The sequence below is a fragment of the Protopterus annectens genome, chromosome 8.part0, assembly GCF_019279795.1.
Source record: "Protopterus annectens isolate FY-2018-M chromosome 8.part0, PAN1.0, whole genome shotgun sequence".
Classification (NCBI taxonomy): domain Eukaryota; kingdom Metazoa; phylum Chordata; order Ceratodontiformes; family Protopteridae; genus Protopterus; species Protopterus annectens.
Genome location: NC_056741.1, coordinates 1,407,367,323 through 1,407,390,179, shown reverse-complemented (window position 1 = coordinate 1,407,390,179; position 22,857 = coordinate 1,407,367,323). Strand labels below are relative to the sequence as shown.

Sequence of the window (22,857 nt, the reverse complement as noted above, 5' to 3'; positions counted from 1 at the left end):
AAAGGGTGTCTAACACATGAACCTTTATGCATAACTACCATGTGGGGGATTTTACAAGCATATCACACTGACAGTCTGGCATGTTGCAAGGCACTGTGTTCCCAGAAGGGGTAGTTATATGACATCTGATGTGGAATTTGGTACATATCCAGAATACATCTGTATTGAGTTGGATTATATCAGGAGTAAAAAATTATTTATGTATTTATTTATTTATTTTATTTATTTATTTATTTTAATTAAGGGACCTCTTAAAGCTGTCACCAAATCTGTCAGTACTGACCATGGCAATACAGTTGCAACTTTAGTACCAAGCTGCATTTTATTTATTTTTTTTATTTTTTTTTTTTTTATTTAACATTTGTTGACCGGGAATGTCCGACTAGGTTCCACAGAGCCTGTTTTCAGCGGAGGCCCGGGGAGAAACGCTCCAGACGATCAAAACGATCAAGGAGCAGGACAAGTACCATGAGGCCTTTTATGCATGGCTTCAAAATGTATGGTTTACAGGCATTCACAATGACAGCCTGATGTACTGCATTGCATTTTGTTTCCATTAGGGGTGAATTTATTGTTTTTCCACAGAGTGAGATATACAACACGTTAAAATATATTTGTACTAAGTTGGTACTGGATCAAAAGTAGAAATTATATACATTTCGCTGAACAGTCAAGTTTTCTTCTAGCGAATTTATGCTTTCCCCCCCCCAAAAAAATTAAACTTGGCAAACAGTGACATGCACAACATTTTATGACATATATAAAAAGGAGAGTTTTAATTAATGCTTTAGCAAAACACGTAGAGAACATGGGTGCAGAGCATAAATTTAAATTCAGAATTTTACAAGTAATATCTAGGAACAAAAATGGTGGAGATATGGTGAATAAAACAGAAATGAATGAGTATAGATAGATAAATTACTTTAGGGCTGACCATCCCCCAGGTCTGACTAGTACTGTGAGCTTAAAACCCATATTGAAAGATAGGCATAATATCATTTAAAAATTATTTACAGATAAATAATGTGGCAAATAATTGTTTTTATGTATTTATACCTTGTATTTTATATGAGAAGCACATTTTACTTATAAATAACATGCATTTTAGCTAACCATATATATTTTTTATGTGGGCACTTTAATAGCGTTAATAAGATCAGAACATGTGATAATTAATTGGCTGCTTTTAGGTATTTAAACTCAGAAAGACTGTTTTTAGATACTGATGAAGAGTTTTACTCAAAAGCTCTGTCGTGTAATAAAGACAACTGTGGTGGGCTTTCAGCTATTTTTGCTTTTTTATGACAATAAAAATGGTATCCTAAGTGGTCTACAAGGAATTAGTGAAATAACTCCCTAATGCCCATTCTATCAAACACACAATCACACTGTCCAACATGACCTCAAATAATCTATAGGAAAAGAAATTCTGTTTAAAGCATTATGGCAGCCCCTACATGCCCCACAGTGAAGGCTCTACCCTCACCCCTCTGAGCTCAGGGGAAAGGAAGAATTTATTACTTTTTTCTTTGTTGAATTGCTAGAACCTCACAGGTATGAACTAATGACTAATAATAATAAATTCGACTACACTGAAGGTCCACAAACTCTAAATTATTCACACATCTCCTAGTGTCTTGAGCAGAACAGATTTCAAAAGAAATAACACAAATTATATGCACAAGTTCACATAATAAAATACACCTGCAAAGTTACATAACAACAGTTAAAAACAGTAAAAAGCTAGGCACAATTAAAAAATCAAAAGAAAATCAGCTAATTACTGAACTCAATGTCCAAAGGGGGGTCATACTATTATTTTGTAACATGAATCAAGTTTTTTATACCTTAAAGTATGTTTGATACTATCTGTCATTTCCATATTTAAAAAAAATATATAAACAATCCCAGATTTGACATCATTATAATCTGAATTATGTTAGTTAATGTTCAGGCCACAGGGCGCTTAAACATTTTTTTATATTTTTTACAATGTTCATTTAGTCTAGTACATACCCTTCTGTTCAAGTCCCCACAATATGCTCTACTACATGTGCATGGTATAATGTAGATTACATTAACACTATCCCAACAATTAGTATTACCATTTTGCACTGCAGTTTCCAATGTGCAATTATTGCTTATATGCCATTAAATGATGCAGTCTGCATCAGTCACACCAGTGGCACCTATTGTTATGCATCCCTACCTCATTATGAGCATATTCTTATGATAACAGAAGTAAAATAATGCTCAGTAAAAGTGATATCTTTCTGTCATTTAAGTGCATTAAAAATTAAGTGCAGAAAGAGATGTACACTTTTGAGATGGTGATGGCTCATTCCCTTTAGTGCTACTAAATTAAGCAATGTTCTGTATTTATCAAAGTATCTAGCTGCTTTATCCTGAAACTGTTATAAGAATATCTGGCAGTAATACAGAGCTGCTTTTTGGTGGTGTCAAGGCTAGAATGGTTATCAGAAATTGATACAGCACCATTTGCACAATATTTGGTTTAAAATGTAGCAGTCAGTTCAGAAGAATACGCATAAAAGCTATCAAAAACAATGGCTAAAGGCAGACAGGAGTTTAACAGTCTTATTAAAATGGTGAGAAGTAAAAGAGCTAAAGCATCCCATTTTGGTTTTATGTAGGAGTAATCAATTTTGATTCCTAGAAGCTGAAGAAAAAAATATTTTATACTTCTGAAAGGCTTTCCAATAGGAAGCCAGTGTGAGATGGATGTTCCTAATACTTGGTGAGATGCAAGGATGGAAGAGAGACAGAACTTGCAAAGCTTTTGAATAAGTGTACTGATAACGAATCTAATCTATAGAGAGCAGAAGATGTGTCAAAAGTACAAAAGTGTGCTATCTGGGAAAGGAACCGTATGTAGTGGCCTCTAATTATTGTTTAGAAGTTCTTCATATAAATCTAAGGCAATGTGTTTTAGGTTGCAAGGACATGTGGAAAATAGCACTAAATGAAAGCATGTGATCAATGATGCAGTCAGATATATGATACCTACTGCTACAATATAAAATAGACCGGAAGATGGCATCTAGACTAATGATGACATTCTCTATGCTGGTTTCCTTCTGTCTAGATGGAAAAGTGAGAAACTGGGTTAAGCCAAACAAGAAGGACTGGGAGTAAAAGGAGGAACCAGGATTTCCTGCCTAATCAATGTTCAGTTAATCCAGAATGAGTACATCATTATGGGCATCAGGTGCTAGCCACAGAACAGATTCCTTACCCAGTGTAGATGGTATTCAGAGGTGATGTAAATGAAAGTTACATAATAATACGTTTCGATTGACTAACTTTGGTAGCTAAGAGCAAATGGTCTTTCTGATTTACTGAAGACAATGAGGGGAAGAAGAGAATGAGAGATTTTCTTTGTAGTGATGCCACCTGCACCTTTGTGAGTTCTAGCCTGTCACAAACTGTAGGATCCTGACCTAGTAGATTTTTCCCTCCAAAATATGTGATTTCAGTGAAGTGTCAGGGCTAAGACGTCTGGCGTAATAGTGACTCCAGCCACTGCAATAAATCTCTTGATTACACAGCCTCTGAGAGTTAAGGTGGGCAAGTTTATCTGAGGTTATGTCTAGCCAAAGGGGTGGCCTGTGGAGGAACAGAACTGATGGTCTGGAAGTAGAGGGCCAAGGTGGTAGTGAATATCTCCAACAATTAGAAACAGAAGAATTAAGGAAGACGTAAAAAAGTGTGACTATATTTTAGGATATGCAAGGACAGAGAACTAGGAGAAGACAGGAAATGGTGATGATGATCTGTGGACAAGTATAAACAGAGTTTCTGAGTTGGTGCGTTGTAGAATTTGTGGCAGCATATAGGTGGGACACTACAAGACAGCTGGAATGAGTAGATTGATAAGGTCATTTTGGTTGGTTGGTTGGTTTAAAAATCTTTAATTTTGGTAGTATGTGTTAATAATTAATGTAAGTGCCGACATAATATGCAAAAGAATTTTACTGAATTGTTTTTTAAAAGTAACAGCAGTAGTACGTATGTTAGTGACAACAGTTTGAGTTTGTTCTGGCTATTTGGTGGTGTGATATTAGATATATGGAGGAGAAAACTAGGTGAGATGGCATAAATGAGGCTTTGAAAGGTTGCTATGGTTAAGCAGGAATGCTAAATATAATACACTGTGCAATGAAGTAGACATGTAAAAAGGATAGACATGTAAAAGGATCTAACATTAATTAGGTGTTTGTATTTCAGAGCTACGTGTACAGAGATGCTGTGTAGTTGTAATGATAGTTGTACAGTTAATTAAAATTGTGCAAGTTAATTAAAATTGTTGGTTTTCCCCTACCCACTCTCCCTATTCCTGTCTTGTTTTAAATTTGGAGGCTTTTGCAGTTGCACTGTAGATTTGATCTGGGACACTCCCCCCCAGTCCCATCTCTTTACCTCGTTCTACCTAATAGACTCCTTCTGCACTTTTTAGTCATTTTTAATTTAATTGCATTTTTTTAAACTGTTTGGTCTAACATTGCTACATACTCAAGTGTGCTAGCTAGCACTGCATTTGAATTGTTTTTACTGCTGTTTTAGCTACTTTTCTGTGTATGTATATATATATATATATATATATATATATATATATATATAGATATATATATATATATATATATATATATATTTATATATAAAATCTAAGCCTGTTTCCTACCTTTCCTGTAACTAGTATAGTCCAGATTCACATTTGCTGTATCCAGGACTTTAAGTAAGCTTCTGAGCCCCCCCACCCCCAAGCTTTCTGTGTTGGAGGGAAGCCTTCTAGCTTATCAGTGGGAGTGGTAAGCACTAGGTAACCTATCTACCAAATAAGGAGTGGTTCTGGCGCAGAAATTGTAGTTATTGGCCATTTGGGCAGTTTTTCCATCTCTCTCAACTTTCTGATTTAAAAGCCCACATTTGCACTTGTTTCCTCCCTTTCCTGTAACTAGTTTAGTCCAGATACAGATTCTTAGTTTTAGCACTTGAATTCGCTTATTCGTGATCAGCACTTATTCAGAACTAGTTGTAAGCACTAAATAACCTACTAATTACTACAGCACTCAACCTTCCTCATTACCTAGAGGAAAACAGTTTTGGTACTTACTTTCCTCACTTGCTTAGAGAAAAACAGCTCTTGTACTCACTTTCCTCACTTATCGAAATGAAAATAGTTTTTTATTCAGGCATGTCCAAGGGTCAGCTCCCAGTGTTCTCTCCTGTCTATATGATGAATCTGGGCATCTTGGGGCAATGTAGAAATTGCCTCACGTACACAGACAACCCTCTCCTCCTACCACCCAACACTACAACCTGTGAGAGATGCACTTATCTATCCAAACTGGAGGTAAAGCTCTCTCCAACCAAGAATGAACTTGACAGTCAAGAGGAGAAGGTAAACGCTTGCACCACACCACACTCATCACACATAGTCTCACTAAATCTACACCACCAAAATCCACACATAGAAACACAAAAACATTCGCGGAGGCTCTCAATAATAATCTGATCAAGCAACAGAGACCTCCAAAGCAGAAATGCAAGCAACCTCCACTCCTCAACATAACCCAAATGACACAGAGCCTGCAGACTCAGTGTACCACTCAACCACAGCCAATAAGGCAAAACAACATACCCAACACACTAGTCATAGGTGACTCTATAGTCAGGCATAATGATGTCCCACTCACCTGGCTAAACAAGGAGAAGGTTACTGTCACATAACCCACGCACTCAGGTCACTCCACAACAAGTACAAATATGTAATTGTCCATGTTGGTATGAATGACCTGAGATGTACCTCCGTGGACTACATGAAAAGAGACATGGAAGAGCTCTCTGATCTTGTAGCCCAAGCAGGTATGACCCTAGCCCTGAGTAGCATTCTGCCATCACCCAGAATGATGCCGCAGTACAAGGGCAAAATGATTGACTTCAACAATTGGCTAAGCTTCTGGTGTTATTCAAAAAGGATCCAGTATCTGTCTGCCTGGGATGACATGGTCGACAGACCACGATGCTTTGTCAGAGATGGCCTGCACCTGTCGACCCTAGGATTCCGGATACTGGCTAAGGTTCTTGCCGCCCCTATAGTGCCTTTTTTAGGCAAGGTTCAAATGACAAATTCACCACCATAACAGGAACAGGCAAGCAAAAACTGAGGGTGATGCTACTCAGTGCTAGAAGTCTAAATCTCAAAATGCACTCACTCGAGGCACTCCTTAAAATGGAGAACATCGATATCTGTGCAGTGACTGAGACCTAGTTCAAGGCTCCAGAGAGCACCCCTGCACTACCAGGCTATAACTCATACCACACTTTTCGGCCATGTAACCTGGACCAGAACACCAAAGACAGAGGTGTGTCCATATTCATTAAGGATATCCACACCTCCAGGCTAGTTGTTCAGCATAATGCAGCAGAGGTTATCCAAGTGCAACTAACTCTGGGCAAAACTGCAATCCAAACTGTAGCTTGCTACAGATCCCCCACCATGCCCCAGGATTCCCACTCCTCTTTGCTTGATGTACTTGAAAATATTAGGGTTCAACCAAACACCCTAATAATGGGCGATTTCAACTACCCCACCATTAACTGGGAAAACTACTCATGTACCAACTCCTTCGCTCAATGCTTTCTGGAATTCATAAACTCCAATGCCCTAGATCAACTTATCCACACCCCCACCAGGGGACAATAATATACTAGATCTAGTCATTACCAACATGAGTGACCGCACCTGAAGTCAATGCCTCATTGGTACGATTCGACCATAAGCTAATTACCCTAGATATCCACATCCTGCCCCCACCCCCCCATTAAGGAAACCATGGTAAAAAATTTCTCCAAAGCCAACTTCATGCTTCTTAAGACAGAAGTGAACTTCATGACACCCATGCAGATGGACAATACAGTTACGACTACTGAATCCTACACAACTGCACTTTATAAGCACTTACACGAGTGCATGGATCGTGCTATCACAAACAGTACCAAGACGCTATCCTCCAAAAAAGGAAGCCAATCTGGTGGTCCCCTGTCATAAACAAACTGTACAACAGAAGGAAGAAACTGCTGCAAAAGAGAGTAAAATCCCATGAGTGGAGGAGCTCCCTGGTCAGCCTCAGTAAGAAGCTGTGATCCCTGATAAAATCCTCCAAAGCTAGTTACGAAAACAAAATTGCCACTGATTCTAAAGACAACCACAAAGCATTCTACAGCTATGTCAAGAATCTCAATGGCAACACTCAGATCTGCTCTGAGTTACAGCACAATGGCACTAAATATACAGACCCAACTGATATTGCCAACATCCTGGCAGATAGGTTCAGTGCTAACTTTAGCCCCCTCTCACCCCCTAAAGAGTCCATCTCTATACCGGAAGAATGCAAAGTTTCAGTAATCACAGCTGAACAGGTAAAAAACACACTCTCCAAAGCCAAGAACACAGCATCCATGGGACCAGACAACATCCCAGGCTGTGTTCTACACAAACTACAGAACGAACTGGCACACCACCTAAGTACCATGTTCAATCATAGCCTTACCTCAGGCTTTGTGCCTGCTGAATGGTGCACAGCGACGGTTATTCCACTCCACAAGGGGGGAGCCACCACGGACCCTGGGAACTACCGCCCCATTAGCCTGACGAGCCTGGTCTGCAAGGCCATGGAACGTATCATCATGGAACTTATAAACAAAGACATTGGTAATCTCCAAACTCTGGACCCCACCCAGTTTGGGTTTGTAAAAGGCAGATCATGTCTCCTAAACCTGATAGACTTCTTTGAAGCAGTCACCAAAGCCGTAGACAAGGGTAAGGTGGTTCACACAGCCTATCTAGATCTTGCCAAGGCTTTCAACACCATCCCCCACTCTGGAATTATAGATAAACTCACTAAACTCGGTATAAATCCCTATGTCACAAGATGGGTTGCCAACTGGCTCACTGACAGAACCCACACTGTGAAAGTAGAAGACTCCAAATCCGACTTCAGATCAGTGACAAGTGGAGTACCACAGGGTTCAGTCCTGGGTCCTCTCCTGTTTGGTATCTACTTCTCTGAAGTACAGGCTAACACAGAAGGTCTTTGGCTCACGAAGTTTGCAGATGACTACAAACTAGGAGCCATAATCGTAACTTCTAATGATGTGGACATTCTACAAAAGGGCGTCACTGAGACAGATGCCTGGTGTCAAAGCCATGGCCTCAAGCTCAATGCCAAAAAGTGCACTGTCATCCCCTTTGGTAAAAACTCTGTACCCATGAACTACAACATAGGCGGTAGTATACTTAACACCAAAAGTGTGATAAGAGACCTTGGGACACAAGTGGACAGTAGTCTCTCCTTTGATAATCACATCGCCACAGTTGTCAGGAGATCCTTCTACGTGGCACACCTCATCACAAAAGGTTTCTCATCCAGGAAAAGAGATCATTGTTCCCCTCTACTCATCAGTCATTAGACCCATTATAGAGTACAACGCCCCTTTTGGTATGTGACTCACAAGACATCTACAACAGCTGGAAAGGCCACAGAAATACCTTACAAAGAGGATTACCGGCCTCAATCAGATACCCTACGCAAACCGTCTCAAAAAACTCCAGCTTTACTCCGTCCCATATCAACTACTCAGAGGTGATCTCTGCCTAACATACAAAGCTATGTCATACCCAGAGCTGTTGGACATGCTGCGCTTAAAGAAATCCCAATCCCTCCGAGCTACACGCTCCTAAACCTTGTCACCACAATAAACAGAACATGCCGGAGGGATAGATTCTTGTCCCAGAGACTTCCCATACTCTGGAATAAACTACCTATCTATATCAAACAAAGATCCTCATTAGCACTCTTCAAGAAAAATCTTGATGATTGGATGGGAAATAGGAAATTCACCCCGGGGATCACTTCTGTGGCTCTGCTCGACAGTGGCACAGGAAAATAATTTTCTTGGGTGGCAAAAGCCAGTGTACCTATTTGGCTGGGCTTGTATAGGCCCCAGGGCTGATAGCCTAGTACCTACCTATGATCCTAAATGTCTGGAATCACCATCAGTGTGAGCAAAAGGTGCTGTGTTTAAAGCCTGTTCTTAAAAAATACTTAAAAGTAGTACCTCTGATGTCCTTAGCAGGCCTTGATATGCAAAAATATCCAGATATTTCTTGATCTTTTTAAGATTTACAGCAAGACATCAAGCTTTGGAGCTAAAGCACATCAAGAAACTACAATCCAGTTTAACACTGTTTGTATTTTATCTCCCATGTAACTGGCCATTTATTTTTAATAGTTTAATTTGCACAATTCCTTACGTGCAAAGGTATTGTATTCACAACCTCTCTAGGTGCAAGTTCCACAAACATAACTATTCTCTTGCTACTATCAGCTGTTCTTTTAAAAAGAATATTAGCAGACCTTGTCTCTCTCATCTGCATCACAGATTAGGCAATTAGGCATTGCAATTCAAACAATAAAGAACTGGACAAGCCTTTAAGAAAAATTTTCTCTCCTGAACAAACCACAACATATCAGAAATGAGGGTTGTGACTTCAGTCACGTTTTATAACTTTATTCATAATAGATAATTAGTTTGGAGAGATGCTGCTGTACTCTTAACTTATGGTGAATGAAACACTACACTAAACACAAATCCTAATCTTAAAAGAGACTGGAAAAAGAAATATTCACATCTGAGATGTCATCTTAGCAGTGTGTCATGATTGTATATATACCCATCTTCCTTTCTTTACCATTGTGAACTTTTATCAAAACTGTGACCTTTTCCAAAAATGTACCAAGGTCACTAGATGTATATGTATGTCTGCTATATCTGTGCTGTCTAATTTCCTTCCCAAATGGTACCAGACTGAATTTCAAGTTAGTCCTGGAATACTCTCTATTCAGCTGTATACAATCTTCCTGATGTGTGACTGTATTCACCAGTGATGAGACTTCCATACCTTACATTATAGCTGCTAGCATACTCAGTTACCCATAAAGGGTTCCTATATATAATGCTAGCTAAAAGATACCCAACACGGGTGGCTCCTGGACAGATTCCTGCAGTATACTTGTTGTTTGTCTTCGGCTTTTCCTGGTTAGGGGTCGCCACAGCAGAACTCCGGTCCGCTAATGATTGGTAGTGGATTTTTACGGTGCCGAGTTGCTAGCCCGACGCCCAACCTTCAAAGAAGGCACACCCATTCACGCACGCACCTACTTGCATGTCTTTAAACGTTACTCAACCACAGGGATGACATGCAGACTCCACACAGAAGGCGCTCCAGCGATTCCTGCAGTATACTACTTGTTAAATTTGACTCCGTGGAAAGAATTCCTGCTAATTTTGCTCAGTTTTGTACTGTACAGCTATTTGTGTATCTAAATTATTAATTCCAAGAAGCACAAACATTCTGAATAATATACAAAAAAGAATTTCCCACGTTAAACAGTTCTACAGCAATACATATTTACATAATGAGTAGTCTACTGTCAGCTCTGTCATTTTGTTGATTTTTTTTCTAAATATTTTTATGTACAAATGATCATATGTTTCACAAGTTTGCAGTCCTAAGGTATTGCATCTTTAGTACGCTCATTACTGTAATTACAACCAGATAAATGTAATTATAGGGTTAAAGGCATTGTTTTAAACATGCAAGTGTCTCACCTTTGGCACTCTTGTCTATAGCGAAACACATCCCGCCCTGATCGAGACATGTCTTGCCGAACATCTGCCAGGGCAGTAACTGCACTTTGTGCCATGGCTGTTGCCGAGAGAGGTCTGTGACTGGCTAATGGAGCAGCCTGACTGTTTGCCACTGTAATAATCGACTTTTGAGTATTTGACCTGTGGGCTGCAGATGGTTTGAAATGAGCTGCTAACGCAAGTATTAGCCTCATTGTTGATTTCAGGTTTCCATCCACTATATCTGTTCAGATAAACAAAATGAAACATCTTACAAAGGATTTCAAAGATGCATAAAAAAAGTAGTATTGAGTATCTACAATTAATATTACTATCACTAAGAGGTGATACAAAAGTGGCACTCTGGACTGAAAGTTCTGATTCTGTACAGTTTATGGTAATAGACAATCTATCAAGGTAATAGACACATTAAGCTGGAGTTGCAGCAATATGGTAATGTTCATTTCAGAAGTAAAATGTTTCAAATTTGTGGAAAAAATTCACTAAGTTTTCAGCCATTGTCACTTTTCTGAATGCAAATGAAGAAAACAATACTTTGACAAAAAATCCAGTATCAAGTCTTTTGTGATGAGGTCTGAACTCCTACATCCCAGTGCAAGGGAAAAGCCCATTCCCCACTTTATAATTAAATCATAGGTAGGTACATCTCATTAGTGGGAGGACTATGTTCATTACTGCATAAATGTCAAAAAAACATGATGCCTGAGAGTGTCTCAAATACCTATTTGGCCCAACTGACCTCTGTAACTGACACAACTACCCTTTTAGATTACAGAAGGTGCTGCTTTATTAAGCAATGCTCTTTCAAGTTCTAAATGTCACTAAATCAGCCTTTTTTTTATATGGCATTCTGTGTGTGCCAGAATATCTCCTCTAGTAATTGCTGAGATCTTTTTATCTTTTTTTTTTTTTTTTGAACATGTTTACTAACAGGATCTGATCATACATGCAAATGACTTTGCAAAGTTTTCTCTTATTCTTTCTAAGCACTAACGTAGTGCTCTGTACCACCTCCCAAAAGCTGATCCACTGATCCAACTCTCATCTACTTCTAAATTTGTCCTCTTCCTTCTAATCTGAAGACAATTCCGTAACACACACCTAAAGTCACTTAGTCTTTCATTGTTTTAACTGAGCACTTACTAAAGTGAACATACACAGCCCCACTGAAAACAATATATTAACTTTAAGCTGAATTACTCAAGTAAATGAATATATTTTAGTACTACATATACTTAAACATGTATAATACACAAAGAAGAAGCAAGGTGCTGTCACTAGCATAGTGTTGTTATACAGTTGTACAAGCACTGACATCCATTGGTGAACTGTAACTGTCATCAGAAGAGCCCAGTATGTGACCATGATGATCAAGAATGTAGTACTATACATGCAGCCCCATGGTGGAGAGACAGAGAAAGTCCTTAATGTACACCTGACAGCTTCTGTTCAACAAGTAACATGAGTTCTACAGGGATCATGTGGATAAGGATGGGAGTGAGCAGACAATACTGGCTTGGTCATCCAGCGGGGGAAAAGAAGTAACATAGGCTTGCTGCAATAGCATTAAAACCCTGGTGAGCTCCATACTGCAGCTGGTATACTGCTTGGTTGGGAGTTTGCATGTAAGGAGGCATGCATGCACCTCCCAAAGGCAACAATTAAGGAGGCTGCGAGGCTGCTGCAGGGTGTTGGGGATTAAGGCACACTCCCCATCAGCAGTATGATGCTGCAAATAGCATCCTTGATCTCCTCACCATCCCCAAATGTGGTTTGAGTTGAACCCAGGGGTGGCTAATGGATCCAGTAGAGCTAGTGAACAAGGACAGGAAAAGGGGGCAACTGACAGTGAACTGATGGGGAGATGGCATTGCATCTCATGATACTTACAGTATGAAATTCAAGATGCATGTGAGGAAGCAATATGAAGGGCAGGTTAGTACGTACAGTGTACTTGTGTATTAATGATTACACATTCCTGCATATTATCCTTGACCCAGTGGCCTGCAATGTTCTGCCAGATGCTGTATGCTGCATGACATAATATGGATACAAGTATTTTGTGCATGCTACACTGCAATGATACAAAAACTGCATAATGAGGCTCTGTACACTGCTTTCAGACACTCAAGTGTCCAATTCATGCCTGGTTCATTTCTACATCTGTATGGTACACAATGCAGCTCTGCAAACCAACTTTGATACAGAGTCCTAGGTCTGAATACTTGGGACACTATTTATATATTAACATGTATAAGATGCATTACTGTATGCCTTGGCTTTCACATTTAATCCTGTTTCCTACTGCTGCATCGTATAAATTAAGGGCACACACTCCTACACACCCCAGCTTTCATAATGAATCCCTTCACAAGCACATGGTGCACCTTTTACCTGAACTGGACACACAGTGGTGCACTACACTTGACTTCAGCCATTATATTCTTCTACATCCCCTACTGCCTGTGTGTCCTCTGTCCTCTCTTCCTATGTACATGATGCTTCCTGCTGTTGTAGGTAATGGACAGTGGTTACAGAGATACGCATGTTTCTTGAATGAACACAATACAGGTATACAGTGCACCACTCATGGCGATTGGTGTGATCTATGCAACTGGCAGCACGACTGACAAACTCATATGTTCATAGGTAAGTACTAGGCTATCTGCCCAAAGGCATTTATAAGCCTAGCCAGAATGTCTTGGCTTTTGCCGGCCCCTTAGATTATTCCCCGTGTCTCTGTCCAGCACAGCCACTGAAGTGATCCCTGGGGTAAACTTTCTGTTTCCCATCCACTTGTCAAGGTTTTTCTTGAAGAGTGTTAGCGAGGAGCTCTGCCTAATGTAGACTGGAATCTAGTTCCAAAGCAAGGGAAGTCTCTGGGATAGGAATCTATCCCTCCAGCACGTCCTATTTATTGTTGTGGTGATGTTTAGATCCCTAGAGCGTGTGGCTCGAGGGGATATGGTTTTCTTTAGGTGGAGCATGTCCATCAATTCTGGGTTGGACATGGCCTTGTATGTCAGGCAGAGATCACCTCTGAGTAGGCGGTATTCAACCGAGTACAGCCGAAGTTTCTTCAGTTGAGCTGCCTAGGGCATCTGTTTGAGGCCAGTGATCCTCTTGGTGAAGTACGTCTGTGGTCTTTCCAGCTGTTGCAGGTGTCTTGTAAGGTACATCCAAAATGGGGTGTTGTACTCTATGATGGGTCTGATGAGTGACAAGTAGAGGGGCACAATGACCTCTTTTGATCTGAATGTGAACCCTTTTGTGATTGGGTGGGCCAGATAGAAGGATTTTCTAACCACTTTGGCAATGTGATTATCAAAGGAGAGCTTACTATCTACTTGGATCCCCAGATCCCTTATTACGTCTTCCGTATTTAGGGGACTACCACCTATGTGGCAGTTTGTGGGTACTTTGTTTTTTAAAAAGGGGATGACTACACACTTTTTGGCATTTAGCTTGAGGCCATGATTTTGACAGAAGGTATCCGTCTCAGTGAGACCCTTTTGGAGGATGTCTGTGTCAGCCGGAGAGTAAATTATAGCCCCTGGTTTGCAGTCATCTGCGAACTTGGTCAGCCATAGTGCTCCTGTGCTTGCCTGTACCTCTGAGAAGTATATGCCAAACAGGAGGGGTCCTAGGGCTGAGCCCTGGGGAACGCCACTTGTAACTGGTTTAGAGTCAAACCTAGTTCCCGCAACTCTCATCATGTGGGTTCTGTCCGTGAGCCAGTTGGCAACCCATCTTGTGACGTAGGGATTTATGTTCAGGCTGGCGAGCTTGTCTATAATACCAGAATGAGGAATGGTGTTGAACGCCTTTGCGATGTCTAGGTAGGCTGTGTGGACAACCTTTTCCTCGTCTATAGCCTTGGTAAGTATCTCAAAGATGTCCACCAGGTTTAGTAGCCATGATCTGCCCTTAACAAAGCTGAACTGGGTAGGGTCCAGTGTTTGGAGGTTCCAAATGTCTCTGTTAATGAGTTCCATGAGGATGCGCTCCATAGCCTTGCAGACCAAGCTAGTCAGGCTTATAGGGCGATAGTTCCCGGGGTCTGTTGTGGCCCCACCTTTGTGGAGTGGAATAACCGTTGATGTGCACCACTCTATGGGTACGTAGCCTGTGGAGAGGCTGAGTTTGAACAGTGTGTTTAGGTGAGGGGTTAGTTTGTCTTTGAGCTCGTGTAGGACGTAGCCTGGGACACCGTCTGGTCCCATTGATGCTGTGTTTTTGGCTTTGGAGAGGGCTGTTTTAACCTGAGTCTCTGTGATTTCAGGGGCTTTACATTCTTCTGGTATGGTTATGGGCCCTTTTGGGGGTGAGAGGGGGGGTGAAGTTTGCACTGAACCTGTCTGCCAGGATGTTGGCGATATCGGTCGGTTCAGTGTATTTTGTGCCATTCTGCACTAACTCCGAGCAGATCTGAGCATTGCCACTTAGATGCTTGACATAGCTAAACAATGCCTTGTGGTTATCTTTGGAGTCCTTGGCAATTTTTCTTTCAAAGCTCGCCGTCGATGATTTTATGAGGGATTGCAGTTTCTTGCTGATACTGATCAGGGATGTCTTAACTTCTTGGGATTTTACTTTTTTCTGTACTAGTTTCCTCCTTCTATTGTAAAGCTTGTTTATGGCAGGGGTCCACCAGACTGGTTTCCTTTTCTTGGAGGAGTGAGTCTTGGTTTTGCTTGGGAGAGCACGATCCATACATTCTTGTAGCTGCCCACTGAATGCATTAGTAAAGAATTTTGCAGCTTGGACAGCGTTATCCTTTGGCATGGGGGCTTTGAATCTTTCCACCTCGGTCTTAACTAACGTGAAGTTTGCTTTTGAAAAGTTTTTCACGGTGGTTTCCTTGTCTGGGAGTGGGGGCAGAATGTGGATATCCAGAGTGATTTGTTTATGGTCAGATCTAACCAGCAAGGGGTTGGCCTCCGGTGTGGTACACCTGTCGCCCATGTTGGTGATGACCAAGTCCAGTATGTTGTCACCTCTGGTGGGAGTGCTGACCAGTTGGTCCAGGGCATTTGAGTTTATAAATTCTAGGAAATGTTGGACAAGGGAGTTAGTACTTGAGTAGTTCTCCCAGTAAATGTAAATCACCCAATATCAGGGTGTTTAGTAGGACCTTTATGTTTCCCAGTGTTTTCAGAAACGTATAATGGGGGTCCTGGGACATGGTGGGTGATCTGTAGCAAGCTACAATTTGAATTGCGGTTTTGCCCGTTGTTAGTTGCACGTGGATGATTGCTGAAGCATCGTGCTGTGCCACTAACCTGGAGGTGTGGGTATCCTTGATGAATATGGATACCCCCCTGCCTTTTGTATTTCGGTCCGGGTTCTATGGCCGAAATGTATGGTATGAGTTGTAGCCTGGTAGTGCTGGGGTGCTCTCTGGAGCCTTAAACCAGGTTTCTGTTACTGCACATATATTGATTTTCTCCATACTGAGGAGTGCCTCGAGTGCATGCATTTTGAGGTTTAGACTTCTGGCATGGAGTAGCATTACCCTTAGTTTTTTGTTACTTGTGCTATTTACTGTGGTGGGTTTGTCTTTTGAGCCTTGCCTAAAAAAGGCACTAAGGGTGGCAACAGCCTTGGCCAGTATTTGAAAGCCTAAGGGTGACAGGTGTACGCCATCTCTAGCGAAGCAGCATGGCTTGTCGAGCATGTCATCCCAGGCAGACAGACACTGGATCCCCTTTGAATGACACCAGAAACTTAGCCAATTGTTGAATGGATAATTTTTTCATTATACCTTGGTATCATTCTTGGTGAGGGCAGGATGCTACTCAGGGTCAAGGTCATACCGGCCTGGGCTACGTGATCACAGAGCTCTTCCATGTCTCTTTTCATGTAGTCCAGGGAGGTACGGCTCAGGTCATTCACACCAACATGGGCAATGACAGAGTCATATTTGTACTTGTTCTGGAGTGACCTGAGTGCTTGTGTTATGTGGTGGATCATGGCACTCGACAGGCAGCTAACAGTAACCTTCTCCTTATTCAGCCTAGTTAGTGGGATGTCAGTGTGCCTGACTACAGAGTCACCTCATGTAAATCTGTCTGTCAGACTGGTGGTTGACGTGCCATCCACTTTATACCCCCATATGCAATGTGGATGGGGACTCCAAAACAGGATGCTGATTGTTTACATAATAATAGCCACAGATGCCTGCATACTTGCAGGTTCATGACGCAGTCAGTGGGCTTCATACATGCTGCTTACAGCTCAAAAGTCAGATTATCAGTGCAGCACGGTTCACTGTAACCTTCCTCAGCTGCACATGCAGAAACTACTTCATTTCAGTACTCTTTCATGTACACAGCTGATATCATTTTAAAGACTAAAAGAGAAGTATACTACAAGAAATGCATCCCGTAGCTAAATACTGTTTTTGACTGTAAGCTTTAATGTGACCAGCTCTTCAACTATACAAGGTATAAGGAACACTGTGACACCACCTGAACACAGTAAAGTGCACAGGACTGCCTTGGGTTAGCAAGGGACTAAGAGTGCATACACAGTCACAAGCAATGGTATGTGGTTTCTGTGTCCACAAGCTTCCACATAAGCAGCTTCAGAAGCCACAAAACTAATGGGCATTTGAGCCGGGGGTTGAACAAGTGCCTCTGTAGTAGAGACAGCCTTAGACCTACATTGAGTGACAGAACAAGAAAAACTACAAAGGTCTTCATTGTACCACTCTTGTGTCAGACCTGCTTCCCCATTTTTTTTCTTGTCTTATTTTTAGCAGGGGTGCCTACTGGAGCAGAATCCTGAGTTTCAGCAGACATACCATTCTGTTTGGAAAAGGACTGAAACCTGTGTCTGACTGGACAGACCTGAAAAGTTAACACCTTTTTTCTTGACATTTTCTTGCTCAACTGCCCACAAAGCTCAGAAGAAGGCAGATTGTACTTAGGTATTAAGAAGTATAGACAGAGAGGATCTGACTTCTACAAACACAAACTGAAACCTCTTCTATGTTAAGTATAACATACACTGCCACCAGACATCAGGCAATTCCCTACCAAAGCAACTACTGTAACAATTTGTAACTTACAAGAACAAATTAAGAAAAAATGTTTCTCAACACACTACTTAACTTCTGAAAGGCTGAACCTAATACTGGATTGACAACTGCATATCATACATGACCTGCATGACAAGAAATAACTGAAGATGCCACCTTTATAGTACAACTGTGCCAACAACTCAAGGAAGGTGGAGTCAGTCTAGCTTGGAATTGGGGGTGAGGGTGGGGGTTGAAGACTATAGAGCTTTAGAAGTCTGGCCGAACATCAGGCCTTAGGTTTTAAACTTAAAATAATAATAATTATATTACCCACAGTTCTGCAAATAGCTTCTGTCATTTCAGATTTGACCTATCACACCAGGTCCTTTAATGAAATCACTAATTCCATTTATTCTAAAGAAGACAGGTCGGTTTCAAAAAAGAGCTTGGGCAGGAAGTCTCCTGGACCAAAGAAGCTCCTGCAGCACAGAAAAACTGCCTATCTCCAGATAATTTAAGACCAGTAACAGGTCACACTCCCAGTGCAGAACAGCTTACTTCAGTTTATCTGATTTGGGTAAAACAGTCTTCTTTCACATTGCCCATCAGCAGTGCATTTGCTTGTCCCCATTGTTAAAAACTTTGCACAGGGTTCTAGAGTAACATACCATGCCTAAACATCTTTAATGACATTACAGTAAATTAAGCAGTTTGTCTGAAGTTTGAGCATCTTCAATATTTTTGCAGCAATGTATCCATTTACAACAGTCTACTATTTCACCACAAACTGCAACTCTGCAAAAGTAAATTATTTATTTATTTATTGACCGGGTTTGTCCAACTGGGCTACAAATGCCCATTTTCAGCGGAGGCTCGAGGAGAAACGCTCCAAAAGAAAATAGAAATTTTACATATTGAATACATATAGAAATACATTCATCAGTACCACAGACTACTGCATTATAGTGCCACACATTACATTCATCAGTACCACACATTATTGCATTACAGTGTCATACATTAAACTGTGGCAAGTGAAATACATACAGAAATACATTCATCAGAGGGATAAATTCATAATTACATATTATATACGTAATAGTGCAATAGTAAACCTACCCATACATGCTTTGACAGTATTATCACAACAGATAAATTGCTCATATAAAAATATATCAGAAGAAAACACACAAAAAACACTTTTTTTGCAGGTGGAAAGCCCCCTACACTTCTGTTATATACACTAACTCAGATCACTGCATCTCAGAAAAACAGCAAAATGCACTTAGAACAGAGCACAAATATGCACTTACTTCAATATACAGCCATCTTGTACACAGCAAAACTCAGATCAAATACTCAGGGCAATCAAATTAGCTTAAATACATCCTCAAGAAAACACAACCAAGACTAAAGTGCAACCAAATATTTTTCTTGTTGCATACGAGGTCCCGAAACCAGAACGCGAAACCATCTAAAATATGCCATAACAAGGCTTCATGTATGCAAAGTGCCTGTCCACTATATGCTCAGCCTGAGTTTGTAAATAAACTGAGTATAACAGCTAGCTGAAGTGGAGTGGACTAAACGCCTAGAAGACATACTGTCCAACTGGGGAAAACCACCACTCTCTCCTGTAGAGCAGCTATACCATGTAGCCAGAAGGGATTTGGTAAAACAGATACTTGCTTCTTAACAGAACTCACACACGGCATGTGTGTCTATCTTCAGACATGATTAGAGAGAAGCTCTGATCTAAACAGAATACTAAAGGAATTAAACCTAGGTGCAGAAGATAACCAATTTTAGACTCATAGCCTTACACAACTTTGTTATACACCCAGACATACAGGTGGGATGCAGACCTGAGCATGTGTGTCTATGTCCCACTCTGTCCCTTTGCATCACCCACACTGCAGGAAATACATTACTTCGGACTAAATAAATGTCCTCATCACACAGAAGCAGAGATGTGAGGGACTCTCAAAGTCTTTTGTCTAGGTGTGAGATAACACTTCTATCCCTCGTCTGCATGGTGAGCAGACTTCTTTTCATGAGAGGCCCAAGGAGAGACTGGAAGCGTTGAGATCTACTCCAAATGTTTCATACGAGCTAGGAGGGGGCCTAGACGACTTTAAAAAAAATGCAGGGAATATCCGTGATGGCTTCCACCAGTCGAACCTCCATCATTAAAAATGTTCTCTGATAACAGCATGATAAAAGTTTACATTTTATTGCAGAGTTTGACAGTGTTCCAGTATGTTCTAATCTAACCACTGAAAAAAATGAAGGCGGGGATTAACAATGTTTTTCTATGTTGTAAAGTAACTCCTGAGCAAGAAGGCAAGGCACCTTGCTTGATAATTACGCATGATAAGTTCCATCTCTCCCAGCTACACTCGCTCGTGCACAGTGGTACTGAAAGTAGCATGCTTGCGCCAAGCTATTTGGGCATGTAAAAATAAATGCGTCCAATAAGCCAGTCTCATAAAGAGTTAACCTTTCATTTACAAAACGTAATGGCTAATCCCTCCCTTTTTCAACCAACATGTTTGGGTCACCACACAGTGGACAAAAGACTAAGAACCTGGAACGGCATTATAAAAATGCAGTTATCACATAACCTGCATAATCTAATGTGTTTACACACACACACACGCACACACACACACACATATATATATATATATATATATATATATATATATATACACACACACACACACACACACACATATATATATATATATATATACACACACACACACACACACACACACACATATATATATATATATATATATATACATACATACATATATATATTTAAAACCCAGCCACTGGGGATGCACAAGCCAGTGCATTTCTTTGTGCCGGTCCCAAGCCCGGATAAATGGGGAGGGTTCCATCAGGAAGGGCATCCGGCGTAAAACTTGGCCAAATCATTCATGCGGACACCAGTAAATATTTACATACCGGATCGGTCAAGGTCCGAGCTAACAATGACCACCACCAGTATTGTTAGCCAACAGGGTACTGGCAGAAATTGGGCTACTGTTGGCCGAAGGAGGAGAGGAGGGGGAAGGCATGGCCGAAGGCAGGAAGAGAGGAGAAAGGCTAGAACTGTGGTAGTGAGGGTCAGAACTTTGAATGTTGGCAGTATGACTGGTATAGGGAGAGAGCTAGCCAATATGATGGACTGAAGGAAGGTTGGTATATTGTGTGTGCAAGAAACCAGATGGAAGGGGAGTAAGGCTAGGTGTATCGGAGGTGGGTTCAAATTGTTTTATCATGGTGTGGATGGGAGGAGAAATGATGTAGGAGTTATCCTGAAGGAACAGTATGCTAAGAGTGTTTTGGAGGTGAAAAGAGTGTCGGACAAAGCGATGTTTATGAAGCTGGAAATTGATGGTGTAATGATGAATATTGTTAGTGCATATGCTCCACAAGTTGGGTGTGCGATGGACGAGAATGAAAAATTTTGGAGTGAGTTGGATGAAGTGGTGATGACTGTAACCAAGGGTGAGAGAGTGGTGATTGGAGCAGATTTCAATGGGCATGTTGGTGAAGGGAACAGAGGGGATGAGGAAGTGATGGGTAGGTATGGTATTAAATAAAGGAATGAAGAAGGTCAGATGGTAGTGGATTTTGCGAAAAGGATGGACATGGCTGTGGTGAAAACGTATTTTAACAAGAAGGAGGAGCATAGGGTGACATACAAGAGTAGAGGAAGATGCACACAGGTGGATTATATCTTATGTAGAAGGGCCAGTCTGAAGGAGATTGGAGACTGGAAAGTGGTCAATGGAGAAAGTGTAGTTAGGCAGCATACGATGGTGGTTAGTAAGATGATGTTGGTGATCAAGAGGAGGAGGAGGAGTGTGAGGGCAGCACCAAGAATCAAATGGTGGAAATTGAAAAAGGGTAATTGTGAGGTGGAGTTCAGGGAAGAGTTAAGACAGGCACTGGGTGGTAGTGAAGAGTTACCAAATAGCTGGGTAACTACAGCAGAGCTAGTAAGGGAGATGGCTAGAAAGGTGCTTGGTATCACATCTGGACAGAGGAAGGATGACAAGGAGACATGGTAGTGGAATGAGGAAGTACAGGAGAGTATACAGAGAAAGAGGTTGACAAAGAAGAAGTGGGATTGTCAGAGAGATGAAAGTAGACAGGACTATAAGGAGGCCCTTCTACATAAGATATAAGAGAGGTGGCAAAGGCTAAGGATAAGGCGTATGAAGAGTTGTATGAAAGGTTGGACAGTAAGGAGGGAGAAAAGGACCTGTACCGATTGGCTAGACAGAGGGATTGAACTAGGAAAGATGTGCAGCAGGTAAGGGTGATAAAGGATAATGAGGGAAACGTACTCACAAGTGAGGAGAGTGTGTTGAGCAGATGAAAAGAGTACTTTGAGGGGTTGATGAATTAAGAGAATGAGAGGGAGAGAAGGTTGGATGATGTGGAGATAGTGAATCATGAAGTGCAATGGATTAGGAAGGAGGAAGTAAGGACAGCTATGAAGAGGATGAAGAATGGAAATGCTGCACGTCCAGATGACATGCCTGCGGAAGCATGGAGGTGTTTAGGTGAAATGGCAGTGGAGTTTTTAACCAGATTGTTTAATGAAATTTTGGAAAGTGAGAGGATGCCTGAGGAATGGAGAAAAAGTGTTTTGGTACCAATTTTTAAGAATAAGGGTGATGTGCAGAGCTATAGAAACTACAGAGGGATTATATTGATCAGTCAAAGCATGAATTTATGGGAAAGAGTAGTGGAAGCAAGGTTAAGAAAGGACGTGATGATTAGTGATCAGCAGTATGGTTTCATGCTGGGAAAGAGCACTACAGATGCGGTGTTTGCTCTGAGAGTGTGGATGGAAAAGTACAGAGAAGGTCCGAAGGAGGTGCATTGGGTTTTTGTAGACTTAGAGAAAGCATATGACAGGGTGCCTAGAGAGGAGATGTGGTATTGTATGAGGAAGTCGGGAGTGTCAGAGAAGTATGTAAGAGTGGCACAGGATATGTACGAGGGTAGTGTGACAGTGGTGAAGTCTGTGATGGGAGTGACGGATGCGTTTAAGGTGGAGGAAGGATTATATC

General features: G+C 41.2%; 1 protein-coding gene across 2 annotated transcripts in view; it reads right to left on the bottom strand.

Annotated features, from left to right (window-relative positions):
* DIXDC1 (DIX domain containing 1) overlaps nt 1–22,857 on the bottom strand; it is a 1,310,681-nt gene that overhangs the window by 656,743 nt on the left and 631,081 nt on the right. For both annotated transcript variants that reach the window (XM_044081011.1, XM_044081010.1), the window contains one exon: nt 10,696–10,957. In XM_044081011.1, the coding sequence (XP_043936946.1) occupies nt 10,696–10,957 (262 nt within the window). The remainder of the gene's footprint in view (nt 1–10,695; nt 10,958–22,857) is intronic.